Source organism: Manis javanica, chromosome 7, assembly GCF_040802235.1.
Source record: "Manis javanica isolate MJ-LG chromosome 7, MJ_LKY, whole genome shotgun sequence".
NCBI lineage: Eukaryota > Metazoa > Chordata > Mammalia > Pholidota > Manidae > Manis > Manis javanica.
The window spans coordinates 80052466-80080243 of record NC_133162.1 but is presented as its reverse complement, the minus strand read 5'-3'; the positions used below and the strand labels follow the sequence as shown (position 1 = coordinate 80080243).

Sequence of the window (27778 nt, the reverse complement as noted above, 5' to 3'; positions counted from 1 at the left end):
GAAACTCCTGAAGAAGTTTGGAAATGACTCCTAAAGAAGGCTGAGCACTAGTGAAGAGAAGTCTCCTGAAGGCCACTGACATGCAGTTCAGTATAATCACACCACAAGGGTGGAAGAACTGGCGGTAGCCTCACATTCTTTGTAGGGATGTGAGCTTCAAACACGACACACAAACCCAGATATTGGCCCAAAGGACCCATTCCACATTGCCCTCATTATCGCCTTTGAACATTTCTAATTAATACAGATGCAGAACAGAGTAAATTTGCTGCAACTTAAGTTAAGCAAGCATCACACACATCAGGGCAAGAGGGAAGCCATTTTCACCTATGCACTTAGGTGGATGGGCAGCTCCCACACATGCCAGCGGTTCTGCTGAGAGTCAGAGTCAGTGAAGTGCCTGCAAGGATGGGGTGCTGTAACACACTGCCCAAGGACAGCTTTATTTATGCACTTGCAGAATGTACACGCAGGCCTTGTTTTTCTGGATGATCAGAGAGCCAGCTCACATAGCATCCATGGTTCTACATTTAGAATTGTGTCTTCATTCACATTCTTTCCACGCAGCTCACGGCTCCTGGACTGGAAGAGAGTGGTCACTTTGCCTGGGCCCATCCCCCAGAAAGATGCCAGCTCTGGCTCGCAGACCTTGAGCTCCCAGCCCAGAGCTTGGGCTGAGTTCTCTGGCTGTATTTTGTGTTGGGGTGGTCCATTCTGGTGCGCCCTCCATGACCGAACTGGATGAGGGACCCATGGCCTGGGGTAGGTAGAGGCACATTCCGGAGACGTTAGATTCTGCAGCAGTCAGCTGTGGTGGAGCCAGCCAGATGGGGCCCCGGGCCAAGCGCTGAAGACGTCTGCTCCCAGGACAGGCCTGTCGCTGGATCAACTGTGTTTTATTGTTCTCTTCTGACCCCTCGCTGTGACGTCCTCGTTGACAAAGCCTCCTGCCACTGCTCTGCCCCTGACTGTGCCCTGGGTCATCCTCGTGGTTTTCTTTACTCAATCAGCCACTTCAAGCAACTCTAACAGCTCCTTTCATGCAGCAAAGCTCCCTGCTTCCAGGATCCTAAACCAGACATGAGGTCATGTTCTCCACCTGTGAAGAATTAAAAGTAAGCTGGGGAAGAAATGTACTGAGGAGCGGGAGGAAAGCAAGTCAGGAAAACCAGGGGCCCCGTTAAATTGTTTCAGCTCAGGTTACTCGTGGCCCAAAGCAAACCCTCCGTAAAATGAGATTTAGTAATGCAACCTTTTCTAAAATCTGGAACAACATGATTTGGCTCAAGCACAGAGCATATATGGACTAGCTATAAATTTGTTTCGATGTGAAATAGGAAAGAGAAAGTAACTAGCACATCAAATCTGTGATTTTGCTGGTTTCACTACCAGAATGCTCTGTTTTTGAAAAGAGTAAATCAATTCTCTTGATGCAAAAACAGTGAGTGGCAGTCGTAAACAATGTAGAAATGGTTGAAGATGTAAAAAATCATGAAAAAAATAACAAATGACTAGCATTTGAGAAGCTTTGCCATATGCAAACATATCAGTGTCAATGTACATGAAGTCATTTGATCTTCAACTCCTCAGAGCATAATCAGTCTGTCCATCTTACAGATGAGTAGCCTGAGGTACAGAGAGGTTAACTAATTTGGTTGGTGTCAAAAACTAGGAAATACAAAGGGCCAGGCCCCAAATCTTATGTTTTGTTTATTTAATGCTGGCTCACAACTTGAGTTGATTATTTTCATCTGTCAGGTTGGCTAGTGCTGGTTTTGACAAGCAGGGGAGGTAAGTGGGATGAGTAAAATCAAGGAGTTCACGTTGGCCCTCCCTCAGACCATCTCTGAGGGCTGATCAATGAGCAGGTTTCCCCAGTGGCAGGTCCTAAGTTCTCAGGGAAAAAGGCAAGCTTTGAGGCTCCCGGGAGGAGGACAGGCTGGATATCCCTGCTGGGAGGGGTCTGATCCCTCCCTCCATCTGCAGGACAATGAGGAGCTGTTCTTTCCAATTTGGTCCAAACTAAAATGCATAGACCCAGGCCCCAATTGAAAGGAGCCCACAGGAGCAGATGGGCCAGTGTGCCAATAGAAGCAGAGATACAGTGCAATCCAGACAGATTTCCAGGGCTTTGTGCACTGCACAGAGAGGGGCACCTGCTAGAGACCAGGCACCTCTGTGTTCTCAGGCCATGGGGCAGGAAAATGTGAGAAAGCGCTCTTGGAAAGAAAGAAAATAACTCTTGCTTTAAGTCCTAGCAGTGAGGGGACTCTGACAGGGACAAGCCTGGGAGGGAGGGTAAGGAGGCATCCAGGAGCTGGCATGGCATGAGCAAAGGCTTCATGGTTAGAAGTCTGGGGTCTGCAAGCAGTTTGGGGAGCAGGTGACCCCAGGCCAGACAGAAAGTGGCCATTGGGCCAGCCCTTCCCAGAGACGGAGAGGGGAACTCTCACCTGGCAGAAGGGGTCCTGTTCCCGGCACGTGGACCTTGCAAACAGCTGAGCCTGCCATGGCCAGGCTCATCAAGCGGACACTTACCTTTGCCTCTTCCCTGATTGTTCCATATCATTCTGCAACTCTCACCCTGAAATCCCAGCCTGGCCTTCCCCAGGCCTGCAGCTGGGTGTGTTATTTTGCTCCAAAAGCATAGCAGAGTGCGGCTTCTTACTCGAGGAATGCAGGCTGCGGTCCTCCTAGCCGATGATGAAATGGGCTATTTCTGCCCCAGGGACATCAGCAGGCCTCCAGGCGCTGGCTCCAAGGCTCACTATTTTGTTTTTAATGTTTCCCTAAACAAATGTTTTCCTTCGACCTTGGGATATTTTTATTTGAATCTAGGTGCTGGAATAGTTTAGAAATCATTCTGGATTGAAGTTAGAATAGTGGTTAGGGTCCAGCTCAGCGGCAAGCAATTTCTCACTCCCTAAGTTATCTATTACCCATGGCCGATGTAAAAATAGCTGCTGAGGCTGTTTGTTTAATCTGACTGTTACTTGACACCACACGGGTGTTGCAGTACGGACTGTTTGCCTCTTCCCCACCAAGAACACCATTTGGTTTCCCCCAGCTGGGTCTCTATTTAGGTACGCTTCATGAACTTCCAGTGTCTGGGCAGCTTCTGGTCACTGATTTCCCTCAGCGAGGCAGGCTTGTGAAAAACAAGAGGTCTGGGTCTTGAATCCCTTCCCCTCTCATCTTTGGGCAGCCCAGCTAATGAGCGAGGGAAGACGCTCTGGCTGCTGGGCAGAGCTGGGCTGCCGGAGAGTCAGGGTTCTCTCCCATTCCTGGGGAGGCCTGAAGAGCAAACAGCCGGGACGCGCGGAGAGCGGAAGGTAGGGTGGACACTTGCTGTTTCTTAGCACAGGCAGGAGGCTCAAGCTCCCCGTGGCAGGGACACTTGCTCTGGGCCAGAGGCACTGAGGATGTAGTTCTCCCAGGGCGATGTGCAGGGCGGTGTGAGTGGCCAGGGGCACATCAGGGCTGAGGTTCTCAGCATGCTGGGGGTGCTGGGTTGCTGTGTGAACCATGAGGGGTATGCTGTACAGAGTTACACATGCGTGACTTGTCTTTATGTGTGTCTGAGTGGGCGCAAGCCTGTGGATGTGCCCAGGTCCCTGTGTTCCAAACAGGGCAACTCCACAGTCACAGGTCCTATGGCAGAAGACTGGCTGTCTTGTGTTCCCAGTGCTGGGCTAGGCAGGATCCTACCAGCTGTAACAAAGAGGACAATTGGTCATTGGAACATTCTGGCCCAAGGACTCTGACAGCATATGTGTCCTTAGCATGGAGCCCCTCACAGAGTGTTCCCCACACTTTGGGGTCCTCAACCAGACTCCCTCAGGGCAGGCTTGGCCAAATCTGAAATCATACATTTTTTTTGTCTCATGGAGAATTGATCTCTGAGAAAAGTAATATTGAATATGTGTAGAAAGTTAGGTAGCCTTTAAAAATTATCATTTAGTACATTAAAGTATGCCCATGGATGTCAGTAATGGAGCAGGCAGTGCACATGTGAGGCAGGACTATATGGGAAATCTCTCTACCTTTGACTCAGTGGCTCAGTTCTGCTGTGAACCTAAAACTGCTCCAGGAAATAAAGAATATTTTTTTAAACTAAATAATGGACCATTTCTTTTAATACATCTAACCCAATTACAACAAATTCTATTTGACGTAATAGTTTTAAAAACCCGTAAGTATAGGAATCCTGGAGAGTAGATTAAACAAATGTGTGTATTAAATGAGGTCCAATTATCCATCATTTGACTTCCCTTTACAAAAGCGGTTGGTATACCACAGCCATGGGCTGGGTGCCTGCTTTTGTAAATAAAGTTTTATTGGCACACAGCCACACTCATTCATTTACATACTGTCTATGGTTACAATGGCTGAAGTCATATGGCTGGCATAAAGGAAAACATTTACTAGGTCGCCCTTTACAGACAGTTTGCTGACCTGTGCTGTATGAGAAAAATCCTTGAGATGGGTCAGTTTGGGACTCACACTCACCAAAAAACAGTGAAAGATCAAACTGTTACAACAGCCTGTGAGCTGGACCCTTCAGAACGAGTGGTTGGCTCTGGAGCCCCCTGTCCCTCCCCTGAGCTGGTTTTTCCAGTCTGACTGGTACAGGAAATGTTCAGTTTGTCACTGGGAGGGTCAGTTTGCTGTGGAGTGTGGCCTGGGCTAAGCAGGGCAGATTGTGCTTATCAGGATGGTTTATAAATAGACGTCTCTGGGTGATCCAAGTCCAGCATGCTTCTGCCCCTGGGGAACAATTTTACCTCCTCTCTGGGGACCAGAAGCTCATTGGGATGGAAGCAACTGTGCCTACTAGAAGGGAAAAGGGCTGGCAGAATGCTGGGTCCTAGAAACAGAGGGTCTTGGACCTCCTGGAAACCTGGGAGACAGAGGTATGTGAAGGAGGCGGGGAAGGCTGGAGAGGGCCGCGAGCCTCCGAGGAAGAATGCACTCACCCAGATGTCCTGTCATCAGTATGTGAGCAAGAGTCTTGGTATTTTCTACTTCTTTGCTCCTGACCCTAAGGAAGCCCTAGAGACCCTTACAGAAAGGGGAAGCCCTGTGTCTGGAAATAGCCCTATTCCTCCAGGCTATGCCAGAAATCTCAGTAACTGAAACCTGCCAGCTTGTAGAGCCAGGGCTGGACCATCTTCCTTGTTGTCTTGGGATTTCACTCCATCTACCCAGGGTTACTGGACAGATGCAAAGGGCTTTAAAAGAAGGTGATCCTCATGGAGACACACAGTGTTGACGTTTCCCAACAGGCTACAGTGGGTCTTGTTTTTATTTCCATGAGAGGGTTTAAAGCACTGCTCACCCAATCCAGCCAATCCGCAGCGCTGCAACTCAATCTTATGTTTAACTCCGTTAGTTAGGAAACCCCAAAGCACCTCTTAGTTTCTACTGGGCTCCCAGGGCTTGCATGATACAGCTGGTGAGGGCAGATGGAGAGGGGAGAACAAGGGACTGACCAGGGTATATATACAGATCAAGACCCCAAAATGCAGCATGTGGAGCACTGCTGAGATGTGTCACCCCCGAAGTAAGTCATCAGCATCATTCTAGAACATTCCCTGGATGGGTCTGCATGTGTCAGTAATTTGTGGGCTCCTCTGTCAAGGCAGGGGCAGATCAGGTTCTCAGCTGACCTCCGCTCCCAGGTGGGAGACTGAAGATTAATTGGTGCAAAGCGTTTTCCCTTCTGAGCCTGACATCGGTTGGTCTCAGGGAGTTTGAGAGCGGGATTGGAGCATTTGGAAATCTGACAGCAAGAGTCCAAAGAACCAACCAACCAATAATATCTTTCTTCCTAGAGCTTGACAGGCAGACCTTCCTTTCTTAGTAGGAAGGGGAAAGGGACCCTCTGGACCACAGCATGTGAGAGAAGGGAGGAGGCCTGCCCTGGCTTCTTCCCCATGTGTTCTCTGCGTGGCCGTCCCACTAGACTCCAGCCCAGAGAGGACATGAGCATGGCACAGCCATCAGGGACCTGTAATGGCTTCCAAATCCCACAGTGATGCCCCCACATGGCCTAAGAGGATCCCAGGGGCTCCTACAAGGCTCCTACAGGCCTCTGCAGCCTGGACACCTCCCATCTTAAAGCCTTGCTTGAAGCTCTCCCTGTTCCTGCCAAGACTAGGTGCTGGCCTTTGCCTCTGAGCCCTGTCTGCCACAGCTAGGTCATGCTGGCTGCCCCTTGACTTGCCCTGTCCTGGGGCAGCCTAGCCACATGCAGCACCACCAGCCTTCCCCCAACCTGGCCCTGTCTGCCCCTCTCTGAGGCAGGTCAGGCCTGAAAACCACAGAGGTCAAAGGATCAGAGCCATTTCTCTCCCTCAGTGTGCCCTCCATTTTCTCAGGGAAGTCACTGGCTGCCTTACTGTTGTGTGCAAAGACCGTACATGGATGGTTTCGTTTTATTCTCGAGGTCACCTGACCTGATAGGTCCTAGGATGCCCCTCACAGAGGTATGGACTATGGCTTAGAGAGGTTGAGTAACTTGCCCCAGGATGCACAGCTAATGAGGTGCTGAGATTAAACTTGGGATCTGAGTTCAAACCCCACGTCTTTTCCTAACTGCACCTCTATACCTGCAGATCACATCAGCAACCAAGAGTTTTACAAAGAAGGCTGGTCTACTCACCAAAAAGTCACAGTCTTCCTTAGAAGAGTCACACTTGCCTAACAGCAAAGTCCTCCCAGTGGCCCTCTTGCCCCCTGCCCTGGGTTTAGCAGATTACATAGTGAAGATGATAGTGACATTTATGGATGGTCACTAGGAGCCAGTCACCACACAGGCACAAATTCCCTGGGCTCTCATGGCCTCATGAGGCAGGTATCACTCTCAGACTAATTTTACAGATGAGGAAACCAAAGAACACAGGCTTTCTACCTTGCTAAGGGCTACTCACAGCTAGTGCAGTGGGAACCATGCTCATGTCCATGCCCTTCCCACTGTGTCGTACTGCCTCTGTCTAAGGACTGGAGGTGATGTCAGCTGGCATTCAGGGAGCACACACTCTGTTCTTTACATAACACGCTGGGCAATTCTGTTGGTTGGTGTTAGGACTGCAGTGGTAGATACGGGAGCTGTCTTCTTCAAAAACCCATGGTCTCCAGGGATGGAAGCCTCCATCTAGTGAGCCCTTACTCTGTACAAGTCTCTTCTGGGCTCCTGACATTTGTTTACCACCACCCTTCACAACCACCCAGGTATTGCAATTGAATGATTAGAGGCCCAGAGAGGGTTCTCCTTGGAAAGCGAGCACTGGTCTGACTCGAAGCCTCATGCTCTTTCCACCAGGCTCTGCTTTGTGCCCCGCTGGGACCCAGCTGGGTGCTCACGCACAGACTTACAGCTAGAGCTCCCTCCCAGCTGTCTTCAAGGAAGCCCTGCCCACTGAGACCTCTCTTCTTCCACCTCCTGGTCCCTGCACCTGGCACTGACCTCCGCCTGCTCTCCCCTTATAGGGCGATTGTCCCTTGGAGAGGGCATCATGTCTGATTCATCTCTGCACCCCACACAGGCATGGCCTGCCCAGGGCCAGGCCTAGAGCAAGGCAGACACAGCCCAAACCACAAGCGTTGACAACCATGAGATGAAAGTGGCCCGAGAGCTGATGACTTATCACTACAACCTCCCAGGAAGGGATACAGCCTCCAACCTAGGGCAGTGATGCTCCACAGTTTGGTCTAACCAGCCCACCAGGGCCTCCTGAAAAGTGCACGCTCACCACTGACACATTAGTTGGAGAAAGGACAGCTGTCATCCACCAAACAGCCATCCCCACCTACGTCCCCAGCCTCCTGTGGGCAGTGAGGACACCAGGGGCAGCAGGGCTCTGGACCTATGTGAGGGGCTGAGGTAGGGAGGCAGGAATTCCCAGTGGCTCTCCATGTGAGGCCCTCCCCCATGCCAGGCACCCCTGCCATCATGGCCACCCAGGGACAGGGAAGATGGCCCCTCCAGTATACTCCCCACAGGACATCCTCTAGCTTTACTAAGGCAAATGCTCCCTGGTGGCAAGAGAGGGCCATAGGAGGTAGAAGAGAAGGTGTCTCGACTGCATAGAGAGAAAGAGCCATGTAGTGCAGAGACCTGAGTTTGAATCCTAACTTGGCTGTTCCCTAGCTGTGTGACCTTAAGCAAGTTCCTCAACCTCTCTGAGCCTCAATTTCTGCACCTCAGATTCCTCAGCACCAGCCCCTACCTAACTTGCCAGTTGCTGTGACCACCAAGTGAGCTCATGGCTATAGGGTTCTTAGCAGGTAGTAGGAGGTGGGTTCACAGGACGGATGGCCAGGAACTGCCCCCCAGAGTACTGATGCTCAGTGGAGACTCCTCCAGCTTTGCTTCTCTACCTTTGCCACCTAGCCCCATGAAGCCAGTTTACAGATGGGGAACTGGGCCCCCAGATGGTGAGGAAAACTCTGCAGCAGCGCTGCCTGGAACCTCCTCTCTCTGCCCAAGCTGGGGAACCCCTGGGGTTGCTTTCAAGAAGTGCCCCTCCCCATATGTCATGGCTCTCTTCCCAGGGGCTGGAGGGAGGTGGTTACCAAGGGACACCCGAACCCCATCAAACCCAAGTGCCTCTTCCTCTGGGAGCCCCTGAGGGCGGCTCTCTGGACAAGGCTCTCCAAGATGCAGTCGGTTTCAGAGACCAGTATCGCAGCAATGCCTACTTGTAATCCACAGGGACTTCCCCGAGCACCAGGTGCCTTCCCTTCAGCCCTGGTTACAAAACGAGATCAAGGCTCAGATGCATTGATTTGTCCAAAGTCTGTCTGATTCCACAGCTCAGAAGTGGAGAGAATGTGTCTGTCAATAAGGGGAGGGCAGGTGTTCCAGGGTTTTGCCCCCATATGTGGAATCCCAGGTGTGATAGGTGCAGGGGACAGAAAGATATCCTGTGACCACAGGTCTTAAAATGAGCTCCAAGGAGACTGAGGGTGAGAACCAGGAGAGTGGAGGCTGTGGGAGGGCCATGAGGAGGGGTGGTGTTGAGCAGAGGTTCTCACGCTGCCACAGGCACTCCAGAAGCTCCCGGAAGAGGCTCTTAAGATGCAGGCTGCAGGCACCCTCTCCCTCTCCGCAGCCCCAAGCTCAAGCCTCACACCACCAGGGATTAAACTTCTCTGGACTCCAGGTTCCTCCAGTGTAAAGAATAAGACTAATTTCTGCTCATACAGTTGTATTAATTACATAATGATAAATATGTATCAATATTATCAGAGAATATAAAGTACCTACCTTATGCCAGCTGCTTAGTAAATGGGGATTTCTCTATTCATTCTTTCATTTGTTCCTTTGACAAATGAATGGCCCTGTGCTAGGTGCAGGCACTGTGTAGGGACTGGGGACACAGCGCAGAAGCAGACAGGCAATGTCTGGTCTGTGGACCTGCCATCTAGGGGGTCTTCTCTCCTCCCCGCATGAACCTGATCAGACCTAGCTGGTCACCTTTGGGCCTCAGGTCCCCATTTCTCCATCCAGATGAAAACCTGGCCTTGCTACAAGCAGGATAGCAGCAATTGAGCCTACCCAGAAATGCCTGAAGTTACTGGTCTAGAATAGCTTTTTAAACTACAGTAGACCATAACTCATTTTGGGGTTGGAAATTGCTTACTAAACCATAAATAGATTTTTTTTAATAAAAGAATAGAATAGGGTAGGGTAGGGTTGGATAGAATGGAGAGATCAGGGTAGTACATACAAGAGTATAATTTTGCTTCATGAATTTTCCTTAACATATGTGTCTCTAAGCATGACTGTGCTGTGATGTGAATCTATTTATTATTGTGTCAAGGGTAGAACAAACAAGTGTGAAACCTCTGCTCCTGGGAGACGCCCAGTAGCCTGAAGGTAAAGCATGGGGCTGTGGTGGCCAGACTCATAGGACCCCCTTCTGGTGCAGGCGTCCCCCCACTCAGGGAGGACCTGGACCTGCGAGCTGGGGGACCTCCAAGCATCTGCAGACTCCCAAGGCAGTGACTGCCCTGGACGCCATTTTCATGACAATTCCCTTCCCCAGCCCTCTCCAGCATGTGGCGCAGCCCCAAGGGGGTGGACAGAGCCAGACTTGGTTTTTAATTGTTCCTATGTTACAGGACTAGGTAGAGGTTAAGTGATTTGCCCAAGACAACCCTGACTTGGAACCAGGTGTCCAGCTCTTTCTACAGCTAAGAGCTGTCCATTTGATTCTCATCTCACGTCAGTTACAACCATTTCCAGAGTCCAGGGCAAGATTTTTGGGAGCCGTGGAAGGGATGAGTGAATGAATGCATGAATGAATGAACAAACAAATGGTGTCACAGAGGCTGGGCTCATGCCCTCTCCTTGATTCTCAACCAGGGGTGGTTTTGCTCAGCAGACTTTGGCAAAGTCAACAGACAGTGTTAAGGCTGGGAGATCCTATTAGTCCAAAGGTGCATATCATTAGTTCCATTTTACAGACAAGAAACCTAAGGCTCACAGACGTGCTGTTCTTCAGCCAAAGTTATACTGAGCATATGTAGAGTCGCACTAGGACCTGACCCAGACCCCACATGTACCCACCATTTTGGTGGCCCCTGTGTTTCTGAAAGAGCTGCTTGGCCCCCTTCAGAGGTAGCCCTGGCTTGGCTGTGGGTGTGGCCCCTGGAGTCTGGGTTGGGTCTAACTAACCAGTAGGTCAAAGAGCCAAGGGCTGAGCTGCAAATGCATTTCTGCCAGTTTGTCTACTCTTGCTTTCACGCTTTTCACCTCTCAGTCAGTTTCCCTCTGTCCCCACCCCCAGGCAGCAGAGTGTGAATGGTGCTCACCCCAGCTCTGGGGAAGCAAGGGCAGGGCTATTTGGGGAAACCCTTTTCTTCCCCTACTTTTACCTTTGATGCCAGCATAGTGGCTCCTATAAAGGTAAATTGGGGCACCTCTGAGCCCATGAGAGTCCCTTGTCCAGGGGGCATCTGGCCACTGAGGCTGGGACCCTCAGGGTCTGCAGAGAACTCCTGGCAGAACAATGCTGAGAACCCAGGCAGCACCAAGCCTGAGCTCCTTCCTGGTGGAAGGAAGCATCCAGAGATAGCATTGGCCTGAGGCCAGCCCAATGGGTCTCTAGGAGCTCCAAAGAGTGGTCCCCAGCAATGCCTGGTCACCAGAAATGGCCAGAAGCAGTGCTGCTGATAGCCTTTGTTGGGTGAGACCCCTGCCCAAGTACCCCTATCAAAGCACCTGCAAGTGCAGGGGGAACCTGTGGGTTCAGAGGCTTCCAGAGCCTCCTGCACCTGTGAAGTCCACTGGGTACACCTTGTCCTAACCCTGCCATGGATGCCAGGTCAGCAGCAGCAGATCAGCCACGGCAGCTGGCTAGTGCTACAAAGCAGGAATATTGCCCCAGAGAACCAGCTGTTCAACATTGTTCAGCCCCTACCTGCTCACACAATCAGTAATAGGAGCAGGAGCTAGGAGGGCAGGTTACTGGGTCCTTGATCCCAGCCCAAGTCTCCATCCCTCTTATCCCTCCCCTTGCCTCCATACTTTGCTTCTTTTCTTTTCTCCTGCAACAGGGTATACAATGCCAGGTGCCAGCACATCCTGTCTGGGGATCTCTGGGTTAGACCAGGCTTGGCCTTCCTTGTGCCAAACTCCCTGGTCTGTAACTGCAGACACATCCCCAGATGCAGGCAGTGCTCAGAGGCTCCTAAAGAAATGTCCCATCCAGACACAGCAGACTACTGACAGGCTGGAAGTGGGATTCAGGCTGGGCTGAGCTCCAACTAGAAAGCTTTTCTCCCCACAAGCGCTCTCCCAGAAGCAGCAAAACACCCACAGTAGCTGAGACCACAACCCAGAGCTGGCTCTGTGAGCCTAGCAAGCCTAGGCAAGCTGTTTCTTCAGCCACATTTCTGGAGATATACTGGACTCCTTCATGCTTCAGGGCCTTGAGGCCTCTGTATGTGGGATATGATTCGGGGAGGATTCAGACTTGTGTCAGGCCAGCACTGCCATCAGGGTCCCCAGTGCCAACCACACTGTATTCCTGGGACCAGACAAAGCCAGCCTTGTCCTATCTCAGGGCACAAGAGCCTCGGGGTCCATCTGAAAGCTCTTGGCTTTCCCAGCCTAGCTCCTGGCTCTTCAAGCCAGGCCAGGCAGGATGCAGGCTAACCACCACCACCCCCACCCCACCTCCCACAAGTACCAGACCAATGGCACCAAAATGGCCAAACCAGGCATACAATGATCTGTGTGCAAATCAAAGCAGCATTCCACATGCAGAGATAAGCACCCAGTGCGAGCCAATCTAGGACAACCTGAGGTCAGTAAGGCCAATGCATGCCCGTGATTCACCCCAATTCCACAAGGACAGGACCCAGGTCAGCCCTGCCCTGGCCATGCCACCAGTACCAGAATGGGGGGTGAATGGGTCACATAGCAGTGCCCCCTGAATACTTGTTGAGCATATGAACATGAAAGAGCTTCAACATGGGCTTCAAGATGGGGAACTCTGGTTTTCTTCCAGTAGAAATTTCTGTTTTCCAAAAGTCAAAAGGGGTTATAAGGACAGAACCTTTATCACACTGGGGACAGCTGAGGAGGAATCATCATGGGGTCCAGAAGAAAAGCCCTGGAGCCAAAAACAGATGCAGCCCCAGCTCTAGTGCTGTGTAAGGGACAAGCAGTTAACCCAGGTAGCCTCAGCGTCCTCACCAAAAAGGTGGGCAGAGGGGCCTGCCCTGCCAAGTCTGAGCAGATGTAGGCACATGCAGTGGTGGACCTAAGTGTCGGCCCTTCCCTGCCTCTGGCCCGCAGATAAGGGAGGAGACACGATGAGATATCGAAGATCTGAAAGGACCAGCCAGGAGACTCGAGGCTTAACAGCGCAAGAGTCGTGCTGAGAGGACACCCTTCATATTTATTGAGCAAATGCATGATAACAACAATAGAATTCTGCGGGGGGGACTTGATACACAATCATTAACTAACCCTAAACTTAATCCTCAGCAGTCTCCAGTCTCCTGGGGCACGACGTCTTACATGGTATTGAAACAAAAGCAAGGGCAATTAGGTAACAGAAACTGTTTTGGTCTTGTTTGTTCTGTTCTTGATCATATATCAGGAATTACTGGAAAAATAATCAAGTCATATATGATTATACATTTGATTTCTATACTTGATTTATATATTAATCCCACACTAAGGCTGGCCAGCCTGCAGACACTTGACACATGTCTGCTCCCTTCTTCCAAAGAACCCCAGCTGAGGGATCAATTTTGCCAGTTCACTATTCACCTTGTAAAATATATGGTGTATTCAAGGACACTCCCACTGAAATAGCCACCAAGCAGGAAGGTTGTTGGCAATTATACAGAGAGGGCAAAAGCCTGGCCCAAGACTGACCAGCAGGGCATGGGTCCAGAGCAAGGCCTGCCTGGCATGGGGTGGAGCCATGGAGGCTGTATGTACAACGCCTGCATTCATGGGCTGGGACGAGGTCAGAGCACAGACAGGGGTGCCGCAGTTCACTACACCAAACCATTCCTCAAGGCACACCCATGTCAATGTCTCAAAAAACCACCCAGAAAGAATGAGAGGAATCAATTCCAATTTGTTAGGGCCTTCTGGGTGTGATAAAGCCAACCCCTGTCATCTCCACTGGCTTCCTGCTTCCCCTTTACTAAGAAGTGAAAACACCATTCAATTACGGTAATTAAATCCACCCAAAGAGCTTGGACTCAAAAACCACACTACAGGCAAGCGGTCAAACCCAGAAGCAAAGCAAACCCCAGTGGCTTCCTGTGCAAAGACAGGCAGGGATGAGAGAATGAAATGGCCCCCTTGGTAGCTCAAGAGCGTGCCTGGGTCCGGAGCATGCTCCCAGCTCTGCAGCACTGCCTGGGCCTCCCTGCTTTTTGGCCTCTCCACACAGGAGGGACCCTGTGAATTGTTAGCTCCACTCCTGTAGTTGTCATGAAACACTGAACTAAGAAGATTCTTGGAAGATGATTAGAAATGAAAACCCTCCCTTTTCTCCACCCATCTCCAATTCTCCCTGGAACTCCAGCCCATGTGCTCAGGACACACCCATCTGCACCTGAGCCCACAGACCAGAAGGTCAGGGTATCATCCTAGGCAAAGCACAGGGCAGTCACAGAGTAACCCTGAGCTGGTCCCCACACTTCGACTCTATGTGCTGTGTGACACTGAGCAACACTCTGTACCTCTCCATCTTTAATTCTCCACCTACTTCTCTACCTAGAAAATGGTGACAATAGGGCCTACTAACCCCTCCTCATAGGGATCATGAGAATCAAAGAAGGTAACAGATGCCAAAATGCATCCTGAGCTGCAGAGTGACACGCAAACACAAGTCATCCCAGTATTGACCCACCGTGTCGGCTTCCTCTGATTGTGAACCACATTGGTCCTAAAAGTTGGTAAGGACCTCAGGTTGCCAGATAAGAAACAAGATGTACAGTGAAATTTGAATTTCAGATAAACAACCAGCATGTTTTTAGTATAAGTATGGCCCAAGTAACATTTGTACCAGAGTTCCCCATAAAATTAATCATCAAGTACTTATGCTAAAAATAGGCAATCAATGTTTATCTGAAATCCAAATTTCACTGGATGTCCTGTTTTTTTTAATTCACTCGATCTAGCAACCCAGCCATGCTAGGCCACCAGCTGTTCCCTCCCTTGCTGTGTCCTGATTCCAGGACCCCACAGGCCTGGGCTCACCCCTCTCAGGGTCAGTGGTCCTGGCTCTAGTTCTGTGGGCCTGGCACACTTCCTCGTGGGATGAGCAGCTGTATCTGGAGCATCTGGAACAGGGCCTGTAGAGGGTATGAGACAGGTATGGGTCCCCTCCTCTGACCACTTCCTGTCCCTCCCAGCTTAGGGCACACCAGCAGAAGTTGGCTGCATGACCTCCTAGGCCTGGGCTGCCTGCCAGCAGGGAGTCCTGTGGAGGACAAGGAGAACATGGGGTTGCCAAGCTTTAAGGGCTCCACTCACAGATGGCACACTCGCAGCAACCCTCTGTCTTCACGTGCTTGAGGCCCAGGAAGTATGAACGCTGCTGAGTGGCCACCGTGCCCCAGGCAGTCCATCAGCCAAAGACGGAAAGGCTGAGAACCTCACTCCAAAGGACTCAAAGCCTTGTTGGAAACATGATTTCACAGTAGGTCAGATAGAATAAAGCACACAAGTGATTTTTTTTAATTCTACAAGGAATAGGGGAACTGAGGAGGAGTGGTCAGCAGTTGATGGCCAGGGGACAGAGAGAGGTGTTTCAGTAGGACTACCACTCCGAGGAGCCAAGCCAGGACCCAGCCAGTGCACCACAGGCCTGAGGGAGGGTGACACTGGGGAGCGCCCCAGCTCCCCCACCAAGAGAGCCTGAAGGGTCGTGTGGAAGCATTTGTAAGGGGCCAGGAGAGAGATGACTGCAAAAGCAGCATATTCTGGTCCACAATAGTTCAATAGCGTCATACAGCACAACAAGGGAAGAAGCATCAAGTGAGAAAACATTCTGGAAGAGTTAAAATTTAATGATAACTGTGCAAATGATATTTCATTGCTCATGCTGAGAAAAAGCTGATTTGCATGCTCAGATTTGATTTGCTATATCCTGACTTAAAAAAGACCCTGGCAATAAGGAGAAGACAAAATACATCCTCAAGTGTAATTCTTCCAGCCTCAAGGCTACAGGGACACAGGCATGCCCCCAACTCCCCCCAGGCACATCTTTGAGATGGGTGTATCACCAGACCCTCTGCCCCCTTCCCAGTGGCTGAACTTGAAAAGTCCAGCTCACTAATTTCTGCTCAAGGACCCTATTTCCCCTTGTGGGTTCTGGAGCTTTGCAGAGCCTTCTCAATCTGGTGCAAATCTGACCAGCACCTAGCATGGTGGATGGCGAGTTGGAAGACGTGATGAAAGCTCTCTGGACTCCTACAGGGTTGCCGTACAACACAGGGCAGGTGGCAACATTTCATCTCCTAACACCCATAATTTAGATAAAATTTCAGCTAATGACCATTTTTAGTGTGGCTGTAAACAACACCCCAATTAATGTACTATACTAATGTTTGCTGGACGCTGGCCCTCCGGAGGGAATCAAAGCCATCTCTGCACTTGGAGCCCTGAGCACAATTGAGAGACAAACAGGAAAATGGCAAAATCATGACATCACTTCTTAATTCTCCAATTCATCTTGAAACTCAGCTTTAACTGAGACAGTATATGCCATGGTGTGGATGAATGCCTTCTGCCACGCCAGCCTGTGAACCATCCCTAAGGATACCTGCTTCCATCTCTTGCCATGGGCAGAATTTATATAGTTTTGGGCTTGAATTCAAAAGTAAATACAACTGGATTCAAATTCACTAATTTGAAATTTGTGCTGATTCTGGAATTATAGTATTATAATTGACTTTCAATAAAATAAGATCTCCTAAGCTAGTCAATAATGTGAATAATATCATGGCAGAGCTGGAGGTATTTGCTCATTGATTTAATAAATATTTCTTGTGCTGTGCACCATGTTACATGACGATGATAGCCTGGGGACCCACACAGATATGGTCACAGCCACAGTAAAGCACCCAGGCCAGCAAGAAAGACAAGCATTAAACAATAATCACCCATTTAAATACTTAACTACAATTATTCTAAGTACTGGAAAGGAGATGGGCATAGCATGCTATGAAAGCATACAAGAGGGAGACTTAAAAAAGCCCGAGGAAGCTGCCTTGATGAAGGGTCCTGTGACCTGTGTTCTGAAGCATACGTAAGAGTAAAGCAGGTAATGGAGAAAAGATCAAAGAATTCCAGGAAGAGGGAGCAATGTGCGCAAGTGCCCTGAGGCAGGAAGTACAAAGCACATTGAAGAAGCTGATAAAAGTCCAGGGTGGCTGGAAAGTCAAGTATGAGGGGGAAAATAGTCCAAGAGGAGGATGGAAAGGGAGGCTCTTTGTTAAGGAGATTGATTTTCATTCTTTTTAACTGACAAGCTATTGCGGGATTCTAAGCAAAAGGTTGACAGGAACAGATTTGAATCGTTAAGGCTGTTCTTAGATGCAGTGCAGAGAATGAATATGGGTTCCTGCAGTAGCCAAAAGAGATGTGACAGCAGCTGTGGCCGCACAGTGACTGTGGAGATGAAGATCAGTGTACGGGGGCAAGAAACCTTTAAAAGATGAGACTCACCAGACCTGGAAATGGATTGGATGTGGAGAGGTGGGTAAGAGAGAAGGAGAGAAAGTCACAGGTGACTCTCACATTTCTGGGATCCTCAGGAAGAGAACTGGCCTGTGGGTGGGTCGTGGGCTCCATTTTAAATGTGTGAGTCTGTGGAGCTGGCCTGTGGACAGTTGAAGACAGGGACTGGAGCCCAGACAAGCAGCCTAGGCTGGACATGGTCATCAGTGTGTGGCTCTCGCCCCGGCCATGGGTGTGGGTGAAATCGCCTGTGTGGGGACCTCAAAGGAGAGCAGAGGCCCAGGGGTTTGGACAGAAAGAAATCCAACCATCTAGGAGAGGAAGCTAAAAGATGGAACAGCAGTCAGGGTCGGAAGATGGAAAGAGTGTGGGTCCCTGGGTATATAACCACACATTGTTACCTGAAAAATGCTCTGTGACCAGACTTCACTAATTTGGTTGGCTTCCCTCAAATGATCCAAAGTCGTGAGCAAGACAGTTCTGTGGAGACCCCTGGAAAGTGCATTTCAACAGCAATCACAGTGTGTCCATGAATCCAAGCACAGAGTGTTCACAAAATAAATGTCACCGCGTCCTTCTGCACTTACGTCTTGTCCATGTGTGATGTGGATTGACTTCATCCTCATCCCTGAGTTGCACCTCCGTGGGACAGCAGGCAGTGCTCACTATTTAATGATAGAAATGGATCATCTAGATTTTACAGATGCCCATAAGACCTAAGACCAGGGATTCTTCTCGCTAGAACTTCTTTTTCTAGCTGCTGTTTGCCCTCCAGAAAAATCCAGGGTAAAGATACCCAGTTCAGAGCATTTCCATAAACATGTATTCGGCTTCTTTGCTGGTGTGCTCAAGACTCCCTTCCTGGGCTCAAAGAATTCTCTTTCTAGTTGAGGAGGCAATGAAGTATCAATTCCTAAGCCATATGGGTTATAATACATGATCTGTGACAATACAGCATGAGCTACGGTAAAGGTGAATGCAGTGTGCTGGGGTCACAAAGGACAGCCGGGAAGTCAGGGACAGAGCCAGCAAATCATGGCAGACACAAAGCCTTCTGTGAGTGACCAAAGGGATGCACTCCACAAACCTGAGTTACTATGATTATTAATATTATTAACAAACTACCATGGACTAGATTAATATCCAGGAAGGTCTTGTGGAAGCCCCAGTGGTCTGTATTTAAAATTTGCATAGTGGATTTATTTTAATTAGTTTACACTTCATTCTGAGCACTCTTATATTTCTCTTGGGCAGCTTTTTGGTTCTTTTAGCTGTCAGAATAGATACTCAAGCCTCCTGCCAACAATAAATCAAACACTGCTACTGTGTGCTGAGTGGATTCAAGTTCTGCCACTCTGGTTCTTTCCTACAGACCTGAGATATTCATTCCCATGCAAAGAGGGACTTTGGTCAGATGTTACTGGCAAAAATAACTCACAACTGCGCCAATCATAATAAAACTCCCAAAAGTTTAACACAGGTTCCTAAAGCTTTCTTGGACCAGAGAAAAATTAATGAATATTGGAAAGGATATAAATTGGCCCTATATTGGATTTTACCAAAAATGCCTATGTTTGGAATTTTGTTGAGTTCAAGGGTGGATTTTTTTTTAATTGAAAGTCAATTTTATTACCCACATTTAAGACATCTTCAGCATCAAACGAGTGTTTGGCCCTTTGGTCAGTTGGGTTCCACTGAAATTATTTTTCTTCTGATTTCTAGATGAGCAGTGATGACAGCAAATACAATCATGAAAAGAAGTTTTAAAACTACACATCCTAAAATCCATCAAAGCAGGCACCTGCAGCCCCCACTGTCATAACAGGTATGGAACTAACTCAAGGAAATGCCTTTGGTTGTTAGCTACCATGTGGATGGGTTCCCCCAGGTACTGGGGGACCAAGGGGTGGGAGTAAGGGGGTGAAGACAACTTTATGACTGTCCCTTCTGAACCCAGGTAAATCAAATCAGACTTGAAGAAATTATCTGAATGAAGCTAGCAAGGGGGAGTTCTCTCTTTTTCCTGAGGCAGAAGAAATGTGGTTACAATAGTTCCCCTCATGTGCAAGGTTTCACTTTCTGTGTTTTCAGTTACCTGCAGTCAACCACAGTCTAGAAGCAAATCATCCTCCTTCTTACATATCATCAGATGGTCAATAGTAGCCTAACACTAATCACAATGCCTGCATCATTCGCTTCACTTCCTCTCATCACATAGGCATTTTATCATGTCCCATCATCACAAGAAGGGTGAGCACAGTCCAATAAGATATTTTGAGAGAGAGAGAGAGAGACCACATCCACATAACTTTTGTTTTAGTATGTTATTGTAATCGTTCTGTTTTATTATTAGTTATTGTTAATCTCTTACCATCCCTAACAAAAAAAATTGAAGTTTCTCATAGGTTTTCATGTATAAGAAAAAACATAGTATACATAGGGTTCAGTACTATCCATGGCATCGTGAACCCTCTGGGGGTCTTGGGACGTATCTGCTACTGATAAATGTGGACTAACTGCGCTTTATGAGTTTTCTAAATATCAACGAACACCTGCATTACTCTTTGGAATTACAACACAAACCCAAGATTAGTGAGGGTTGTTTGGCCACACAACAAAAACAGAAGCCGGGCAAATTAAGCAGAAATGGGTAAGTATTAAAAGTCAATTGGAGCCCACATGGATTCAAGGTGAAGGTTGGTGTTACAGGCTGGGAAAGAGCGAACAGAGCTCTGCTGCCAGAAAGAATATCCTAGCGCATTTCCATCCTTGGATCACTCTGGGAAAAACAGTGCGATGGGCCTGGCCTGAGTCTCACATTAGCACTTGGTCTTGGGAGGTCTCCCCAAACACCTGAACTTCCAGCCCCAGCAAGACTGAACATGGCAGGGAGAGGAAATTCCCCAAAAGGGATAAAATATTTTTACTCAGAGAAGGGAGATGGAAGCTGAGTTGTTCAAAAAAACAACAAATTCCTACTAATAGTAGAGGGCAGTTAATAAACTGGGGTGGAGGGTGTTTACTTAATTCTGAGGTTCTAAATTTAAATCTCCAACTGTTCTCTTTTCATCATAATTTGGAAATAAAGAAACCCCAATATTTCTCCATTGCCCAGTTTGGACATTGCCAAGATCGAAACACCAGCTTTCAAGATACCAGAAGACTACCTGAGGTTCTGTAGGACCTCAAGATACAGAAAACTTGACTTATGGTGGCCAAAGCCACTAAGGTCCCTCACATCCTCCCACCAGGTAACACAGATCCCAGCAGGTGTGGTTGTGGTACGGGCTCCTGGCTCAGCAGTGCCATGCAGGACCCGGACAGGCCCTCATCACGCTGGTCTTTGGTCATCACTGCTTGTCCCTCAGGGTTCCACAGTGAAGGCCTCAGTGCTATGAGTTGAATGGTACCCCACCACACCCAAGATGCATATGTTGAAATCCTGACCCCAGATCTCAGGATGTGATCTTACTTGGAATAGGGTCATAGCAAATATAATTCATTAAAATGAGGTCACTGGGGTGGGCTCTGGTGTCCTTCAAAGAAGGAGAAATTTGGACACAGAGGCCTGCAAAGAGGAAAGACCATGTGAAGTCGACTCTCCATAAGCTGGGAGACAGGCCGGGGTCAGGCCCACCCTCATGGCCCTCAGAAGACCTCGCTTTGGGACTTTGAGCCTCCAGGACCATGAGATAATAACTTCCTGTTGTCAAAGACACATTCCCATTAACTGTGCACAAGTGTTTCAGTTTCTTCTCGTTCTTATCAGCTCTTGTTATTCTCTTGTTTTCCAGTTTATCCGTTTTTGGGGGTTTTTTTGATGGTAGCCATCTTAATGGGTGAAGGCAGTACATTGCATTCCCTACTGGATCCTGTCTGGGAATGCTGGGACCCTGACCACTACCCATGTTCATAGCAGCATTATTCAAAATAGCCAAAAGATAAAAGCAACTGTGCCCATTGAAAGATGAATGTATAAACAAAATGTGGTCTATATACACAGTGGAATATTGTTCAGCCTTAAAAAGGGAAGAAATTCTGACATATGCTACAGCATGAATGATCCTTGAGGACATTATGCTAAGTGAATAAACCAGTTGCAAAAAGACAATTCCTGTATGATTCCATCATATGAGGCACCTGAATGGTCAAATTCATAGAGATAGAAAGTAGAAGAATGGTTGCGAGGGGCTGGGGGAGGAGGAATGGGCATTCTGTCTGGGAAGATGAAAAAGCTCTGGAGATGGATGGTGATGCTGATTGCCCAGCAATGTGAATAGACTCAATGCCTCTGAACTGCACTCTTAAAAATGGTCAAGGTGATAAATTTTATGGCATGCATATGTCACTACAATTTGTTTTTAAATAAAAAGATAATATAAGGAAGGGGCTATTACAGGATGTAAGAATTAGGGAGACCCCAGGATGTAGGCTCACTCGGGAGGAGTAGGAGCCAGCATCCCCACAGCCTCAGGAGACCATGAGGCCAGTGGTTGCAGGGCCCAGCAAGAATCAGAGCCCAGGGAGGGGCCATGGTCACAGAAGGCTGTGGCATTGCCAGGACCCCACACCATAGCCAGAAGCAGGGAGTGGGGAAAAATGCTAGGGATGCTGGCTTCCCCTCCCACCAGCTGCTCCCAGCATCTCCCATTGGCCACACCCAAGGGCGAGTCAGACAGTAAGGCACCCAGGCAATGCAGGCTCTTGGGTACAGGGCCCTCTCGGAGTCACTCTGGGACCAGTTCAACCAGCAAACAGACAGCCTAGTGGCTCCTGAGCTCCTGGGTCTGACAGTCTAATGAGGGGAAAGGCAACAAAGAAGTAAATTTAATTTTAGAATGTGTTCAGTGCCACAAAGAAAATAAACCAAGTACCATGAGAAAGAGTAACAGGAGACACCTCATATGATGTCAGAGACCATCTCTCTGCAAAAATAACATGTCTGAACTTTAGGCCCTGTATTAGACAGAGGAACTGAACCAATAGATGTGTGTATAGAGAGATATATTTTAAGGAACTGATTCATGCAATTATGAGGGCTGGCAAGTCAGATATCTGCGGGGCCAAACTGGAGACTCAGGGAGGAATTGATGTTGCAGCTCCGGCCCAAAGAATGGAGACAGAATTCCCTCTTCCTTAAAAAATCTCATTCCTTTGGTTATAGTCCATCTACATTATGGAGGGCAATCTGCTTTACTCAAAGTCTACTACTTTAAATATTAATTACATCTAAAAAAATTTCATCTAAAAAATACCTTCATAGCAATATCTGGACTGGCATTTGACCAAAAACTGGCATCAGGGCCCAGCCAAGTGGACATACAAAACTATCACACCATTACCCTCCTGGGCTAGCTTGTAGTTCTTACATGGAGTGGCTAAGTTGGATCCTATTCATACCCTGCATTTCTTTCTTTTGCAGAAAAAAAGTCCCACCTTGTAATTGCATCTGGTCAACAGGAAGCTCTAGTTTTGTGGGAAGAGGGCTACATCTAACCCTTCCAGAATCATCACCCAGAGGTGCCCACTGGCTGACCAGGGACAGTCTTCCCAGTTGGCAGACGATGCAGGGGAACAAGAAGTGTACTGATGGGTTCAGCGACTCCTCAAGCATAGGCAGTGTGCTGGACGATGCAGACAGGGAGGTGAGCAGCCTCACGGACCGGGCTTTCCGAAGCTTGTGCATCTCAGAGGACACATCGTTCAATGACCCTGACCTGGCCCTGTCCCCGGATATCACCCGCCAGGTGTTTGGGAATTTCCACCAGGAAACAGTGAGCCACACCCACAGGAAAAGTGGCATTTGGAGCCAGTTACCATCACAAGGCACTGAGCATGCAGGCTGGGCGGCAACCTTCCAACAGCTACCTAAGTATGTTCAAGGAGAGGGGAAATACCCCAAAAGCAGCCCCCCATTGACACCAGTGCAGCAGAGACTGGAGGTGCCAGTTTCCGGCCTGAGAAGCAGCAACAAGCCTATTTCCAAAGTGTCATCACTAATTAAATCTTTCAACAGGACAGAGAACCAACGTTGTGACAGCAGGCCTCCTACCAGCAAGCCTCCAGCTCTCAAAAACCCCCCTAAATTTGCTCCTCTTCCGGAAAGTGGTATCAACTTCTGCTTCGATTCTGCCTTTTTGACTGTGAGGAGGGTGCCCGCTGAAGTCTCCAGCACCCACCAGATCAGCCACCAGCCTGGCAGGAGGCACAGTGAGCAGGAGTCCCCCAAGAGTTCCGAGATCGCCTGTCATGACATGAGCAGCTTCCTCCCAACTCCGGAAAATGTGGCCAACTCATTTGAGTCGAAGTTCCTCTCTCTGCCCCACAAGCCAGCCAAGGGGGAGCCTGGGAAAGGCAAGGAGTGGACTCGCAAAGGGACCTTTCTTCATAGTGAAAACAGTGCTTTTGAGTCATGGAATGCCCACCAGCCAAGGTTGCCCGAGAGAAAGGACACTGCTGACTCCGTCCCAGAAAGCGAAGCCCCCAGACATTATGGGGACTCGCCCTTGTTAGATTCCCAGGCACCTGAGCACAGAGTCTCTCCCTGCCAAGTCCAGGCCAGCTGCAGCCAGGAGGAGAACAGGCTCTCAGCAGGAGCTCTCTCCACACCTGCACCCTGGGGATCGAGGGATCTGGGAGCCCAGGTATTTGCCACAGAGGGAAAAGCTTCCAGCTCACAGCCTGACCCTCAGGTGAAGCCAACCCAGCCCCCATGGAGGAAACCAAAGCCTAGCAAAGGAAGGAAAGAAAGTGTACAAAATGCTTCCGAGGAGAAAAAGCAGACCAACAGGAGAGGCCCACCCTTACATACAAAGCACAATCCCCAGGGGCAATTTCCAGAAAATGGTGCTCCTGACATGACGGTGGACCCCAATGAGTATTACAATCCTCCTTTCAACATCAGTAAGCTTCTGACCCCTGTCATACCCACCAAGCACATCCTGGACTCATCCGACCCCCAGCCAGCAGAGATAACCCCATCACCCCCAGGACAGATAAACGGATACCAAGAGAAGGAGCCAGGTGAATGTCAGTCTCGGGACAGCTACAAATCCAAAGCCCCAAGCCTGCTATTCAACCTCAAGGATGTGCGGAAGCATGTTAAGAGCACATATAGCCCCTCACCTCTCTTAAAAGGTGTTGATGACAAAACCAGAGGTAAGCAAGAACCCATGATCAACGGTGTTATCCTTCCCAATGGGCTTGAGGAAAGCCCCCCAAATGAGATTTCTGAGAGACCAGCTGATGCCCCTTCTGGATTGCATGTCAGCACCCAGAAAGAACCCAGAGCCAACCCCGATGCAGACAACACAGACAACTGTCTAACTCTGAGCTCACCTCCAGACATCGCCAAAGCCCCCTCCTGTGTCAATGGGGAGACCGCTTACGGGAACAGCTATAAGAAGAGCGATGCCAATGGAGAATTAGAGATGGTTGCCACCAGGTCCAGCTGGGGTCCAGACACCAGGGATCACTGCCTCAGGAAGCAGTGGTCCCTGAAGCTGTGCAGCAGAGAGCCAGAACCAGGGAAGGTGGAGGAGAAACCAAAGACCCCCAGCCTAGAAAAGAGGCTCTCAAGATCAGTCTCTCAAGAGACAGAACCCGAGGGAGAGGCAGGACTTCAGAATCCAAACATCAACCAGAAATTCTCCCCTGGGCCCCTCTCTCTGGAGGAGGAAGATGTGTTTTATAGTGACAGCCAGTCTGATTTTATGCCAGGCTTCAAAAGTAAAGCCAAATTCAGCACCAGCTCTTCAGATCAGTCGTTTGCCTCATTCGAGGACCCACAGAAGATGTGGTTCACCGAGAGCCAGCAGGAAGACAGGAGGAATGACGTGGGTGCAGGTAACAGTGAGAAGCAGAAAGTGATGAGAAAGGAGCTCCAGTACCGTGCCTTAAGTAATGGGCATGCGTGCATGGAGGAGCCCAGCAGGATGGAATCACTGCAAGGAGAAGGGGAAAGTCTGTCTGGAGGTAGACCCAGGAAGGCTTCAAGGGAGGAAGCTAATTTCAAAGGCGCATGGATCGGAGGAAGTAAGGATACAAACCTTTCACATGCCAAAGACCTTACCCCCTCACCATCTTCCACTTCAAACAAGCACATTCTGTTTGCAATTAAAGACAACACCCTCAGGGCCACTCCTGTGATAAAGCCCATCATGCTGCCCCTCCTGAGGGCCTTGTCCTCAGAGGACTCTCTCGTCAGTGGCCACAAAGAGGAGGAATTGCCAAGGCCAGGCTGGGGTGAGGATGCAGGACTCTGTGCCCCTGAGAGCCAGGAAATGCCCAGCACCCCAACACCTGTTAGCATGCAGGGCACACACTGGAAGCACACAACCTATGAGGGCACAGAGGACCACAGGCAGGTGCCCAGAGTGGCCAGGACAGACACCTCCCAGCCAGCCCCAAAGGGAAATGTCCAGTCTCCTCTGGTGGGGGGAGAGGGCGAAGGGCTGAAGCCACCCTTGGAGACAGCATATAAAGCTGTGGCCAATGACAGCAAGCAGGGTTCCACAGACCAGGCGAAGCTGGATGTTCCAAGGCACATCCCTACGATCACTTTGCCCCAAGGTGACCTAGATGACCAGCCACCCCCAAAACAGCTGGAAGCCTGTTGGAAAGAGCCAACAGAAGATTTCAAAAGTCACTTTTTGTCTATCTTCAGAACAGAGCCCCAGGGCAGAAGATTGGTGTCTGGTGAGATGACAACTTCCCCCAATGCCAGCTCCCTGGAGGAGAATAGTGTATGCTCCCCTGCTGCCAACAGCATGTGGGACCATGCTTCCCAGACCCCCAGAGAGCTGGGCCTACTGCCCGGGGAACCTCCCCACACCAGCCCCTGGGCCAGCTCCTGCCCTGCAAGGGGCACCCGGAGGGAGGACCTGACACATGCCCTCACATGGGAGGCCAGCTCTGACCCCCAACTTGAGCCATTAACAGAAGATCTCAGGACGCTTTCTCCAGGAGGCTCATTGATGGACACAGCCACCAGTTCAGCAGGCCTCCCTGAGAAACCAGAGCCTCCTGCTCAGCTGGAGAGGGCAGCTGGCAAGCCACCTGCAGTCCCACCCAAAACAGAAAAGGCCCTGCGGCGGGCAAAGAAGCTGGCAAGCAAGCGGAAAAAGCCTGACCAGTGGCAGAAGCACGGTGAACCCCAGGAGGAAAAGCCCTGCCTGGGGGACACAGAGCATAGACCGCTGTCCCCCGAAGAGAGGCCCCGGTCCAGGTTCCCTGTGGTCCGTTCCCTGCCCCCTCCTGTGCACCGCCACTCAGTGTCTGTCTTCTCAGAGCCAGTCAGGGGGCAGCCTGGGGGGTCCCAGTCCCTCACGCCCCTGCCCCCTTACCCTGCCACACAGAAGGTCCTTCAAGACCCCCAGTCTGGAGAATACTTTGTCTTTGATCTGCCACTCCAGGTGAAAATCAAAACCTTCTATGACCCAGAGACAGGCAAATACGTCAAAGTCCCCATCCCATCCTTGGAGGGCAGCTCCCCCGAGCCCTCCCCACCAGAGGCACTGGCTGCCCCCTATATGCTGTACCCCCACCTCCAGCCCCTGCCTGTGACAGCCTCGATGCCGCTACGCTGCTCCTCTCAGCTCTCTGCCCCCACCTTCCTGAGGCGGGGCCCTCACACTGAGCAGACAGCCGGCCCCGGGCCCCAGAGTGCCCTCAATGCCAGCCTACAGCTGGCCCCCAAACCTCACAGCAGCCCCACCCAGCACTCTGCAGACCAGCACTCTGATGGGCCTCCCAGGAGCCGAGGGGAGGAGGGGGGAGATGCTCCAAGCCTGAGCATCATCTCCACCAATGACCTAGAGGACTTTGCCACAGAAGGCATTTCTTGAGAATTACAGCTGACTCACCAGTCCCTATAAACCCAGAAGAGTTTACTTCCCCTTCCCCCAGATGAACACTTACACACACACACACACACACACACACACACTTCAACACAAACTTAGCCATTTGAGGATCTGAGGTCCCTAAAGTCTCAGAAGAAGTGAAAGTCCTGAGGAAACCCCATCTGAATGGCTCCCTGGTGCTCTTCTCCCTGGGAGGGTGCCGCTTGCATGCCCTGGGCCCTTCCGAGCCCCTTCCTGTATCCCGGATCCCTCCACTTCTTTCCTCCTCCCCGTCCTTCTCTGTCCCTGCCACCAGCGCAGTCTAGCCTGATTCCTAAAGGCTATTCTTCTCCAGCACCCCTACCCACTCCTCAAGGACAGGTTTGCCCCCTGAAAGGCTGTGTTGCGCTGAGCCCTGCCTGGCAAGCCGACCACCCAGCACGCCCCCTACCCCCCAGTCTAGGTCAGGCATGGCACATGTCTCCCCTCACACAGACAGAGCAGCCATCTCCAGCTTACCTCCTGCAGCATTAGCTGAGGACCGACCCAAGGCAACTGTGCAGAAATGTTTATTTGAATAGAATGGGTTTTCTTTACTAAGGAAACTTTCCTCTGAAGGCTATTTTCTGAAAAAGAAAAGGCTCCGTTTTAAGAAGTGAAACAAGTTTGTAGATGTGCTTCTATCACCAGAATGCTGTCTTTCTTCTGTGGG

General features: G+C 49.9%; 1 protein-coding gene and 1 long non-coding RNA gene across 5 annotated transcripts; one reads left to right on the top strand and one right to left on the bottom strand.

Moving 5' to 3' along the window:
- Positions 1-409: 409 nt before the first annotated feature.
- Positions 410-2924, bottom strand: LOC140850445 (uncharacterized). Its single transcript, XR_012133293.1, has 2 exons — positions 2454-2924; positions 410-1099 (listed from the first exon to the last, which is right to left on the bottom strand). It is a non-coding gene; the product is annotated as an uncharacterized lncRNA (long non-coding RNA).
- C7H10orf71 (chromosome 7 C10orf71 homolog) lies at positions 981-27749 on the top strand. 4 transcript variants are annotated; one of them, XM_017674032.3, is made up of 3 exons: positions 981-1115; positions 18947-19049; positions 22647-27749. In XM_017674032.3, the coding sequence occupies exon 3, from the start codon at positions 22789-22791 to the stop codon at positions 27067-27069; it is 4281 nt and encodes a 1426-aa protein (XP_017529521.3). In that variant the 5' UTR covers positions 981-1115; positions 18947-19049; positions 22647-22788; the 3' UTR covers positions 27070-27749. The 4 variants fall into 4 exon arrangements, with proteins under 4 accessions (XP_017529521.3, XP_017529519.3, XP_017529518.3 ...); XM_017674030.3 differs by lacking the exon at positions 981-1115 and adding an exon at positions 3062-3083; XM_017674029.3 differs by lacking the exon at positions 981-1115 and adding an exon at positions 3090-3332.
- Positions 27750-27778: the final 29 nt, after the last annotated feature.

What these genes read in the sequence shown, in the direction of transcription:
- C7H10orf71 (XM_017674032.3), top strand. Translation starts at nt 22,789, where the DNA reads ATGCAGGGGAACAAGAAGTGTACTGATGGGTTCAGCGACTCCTCAAGC.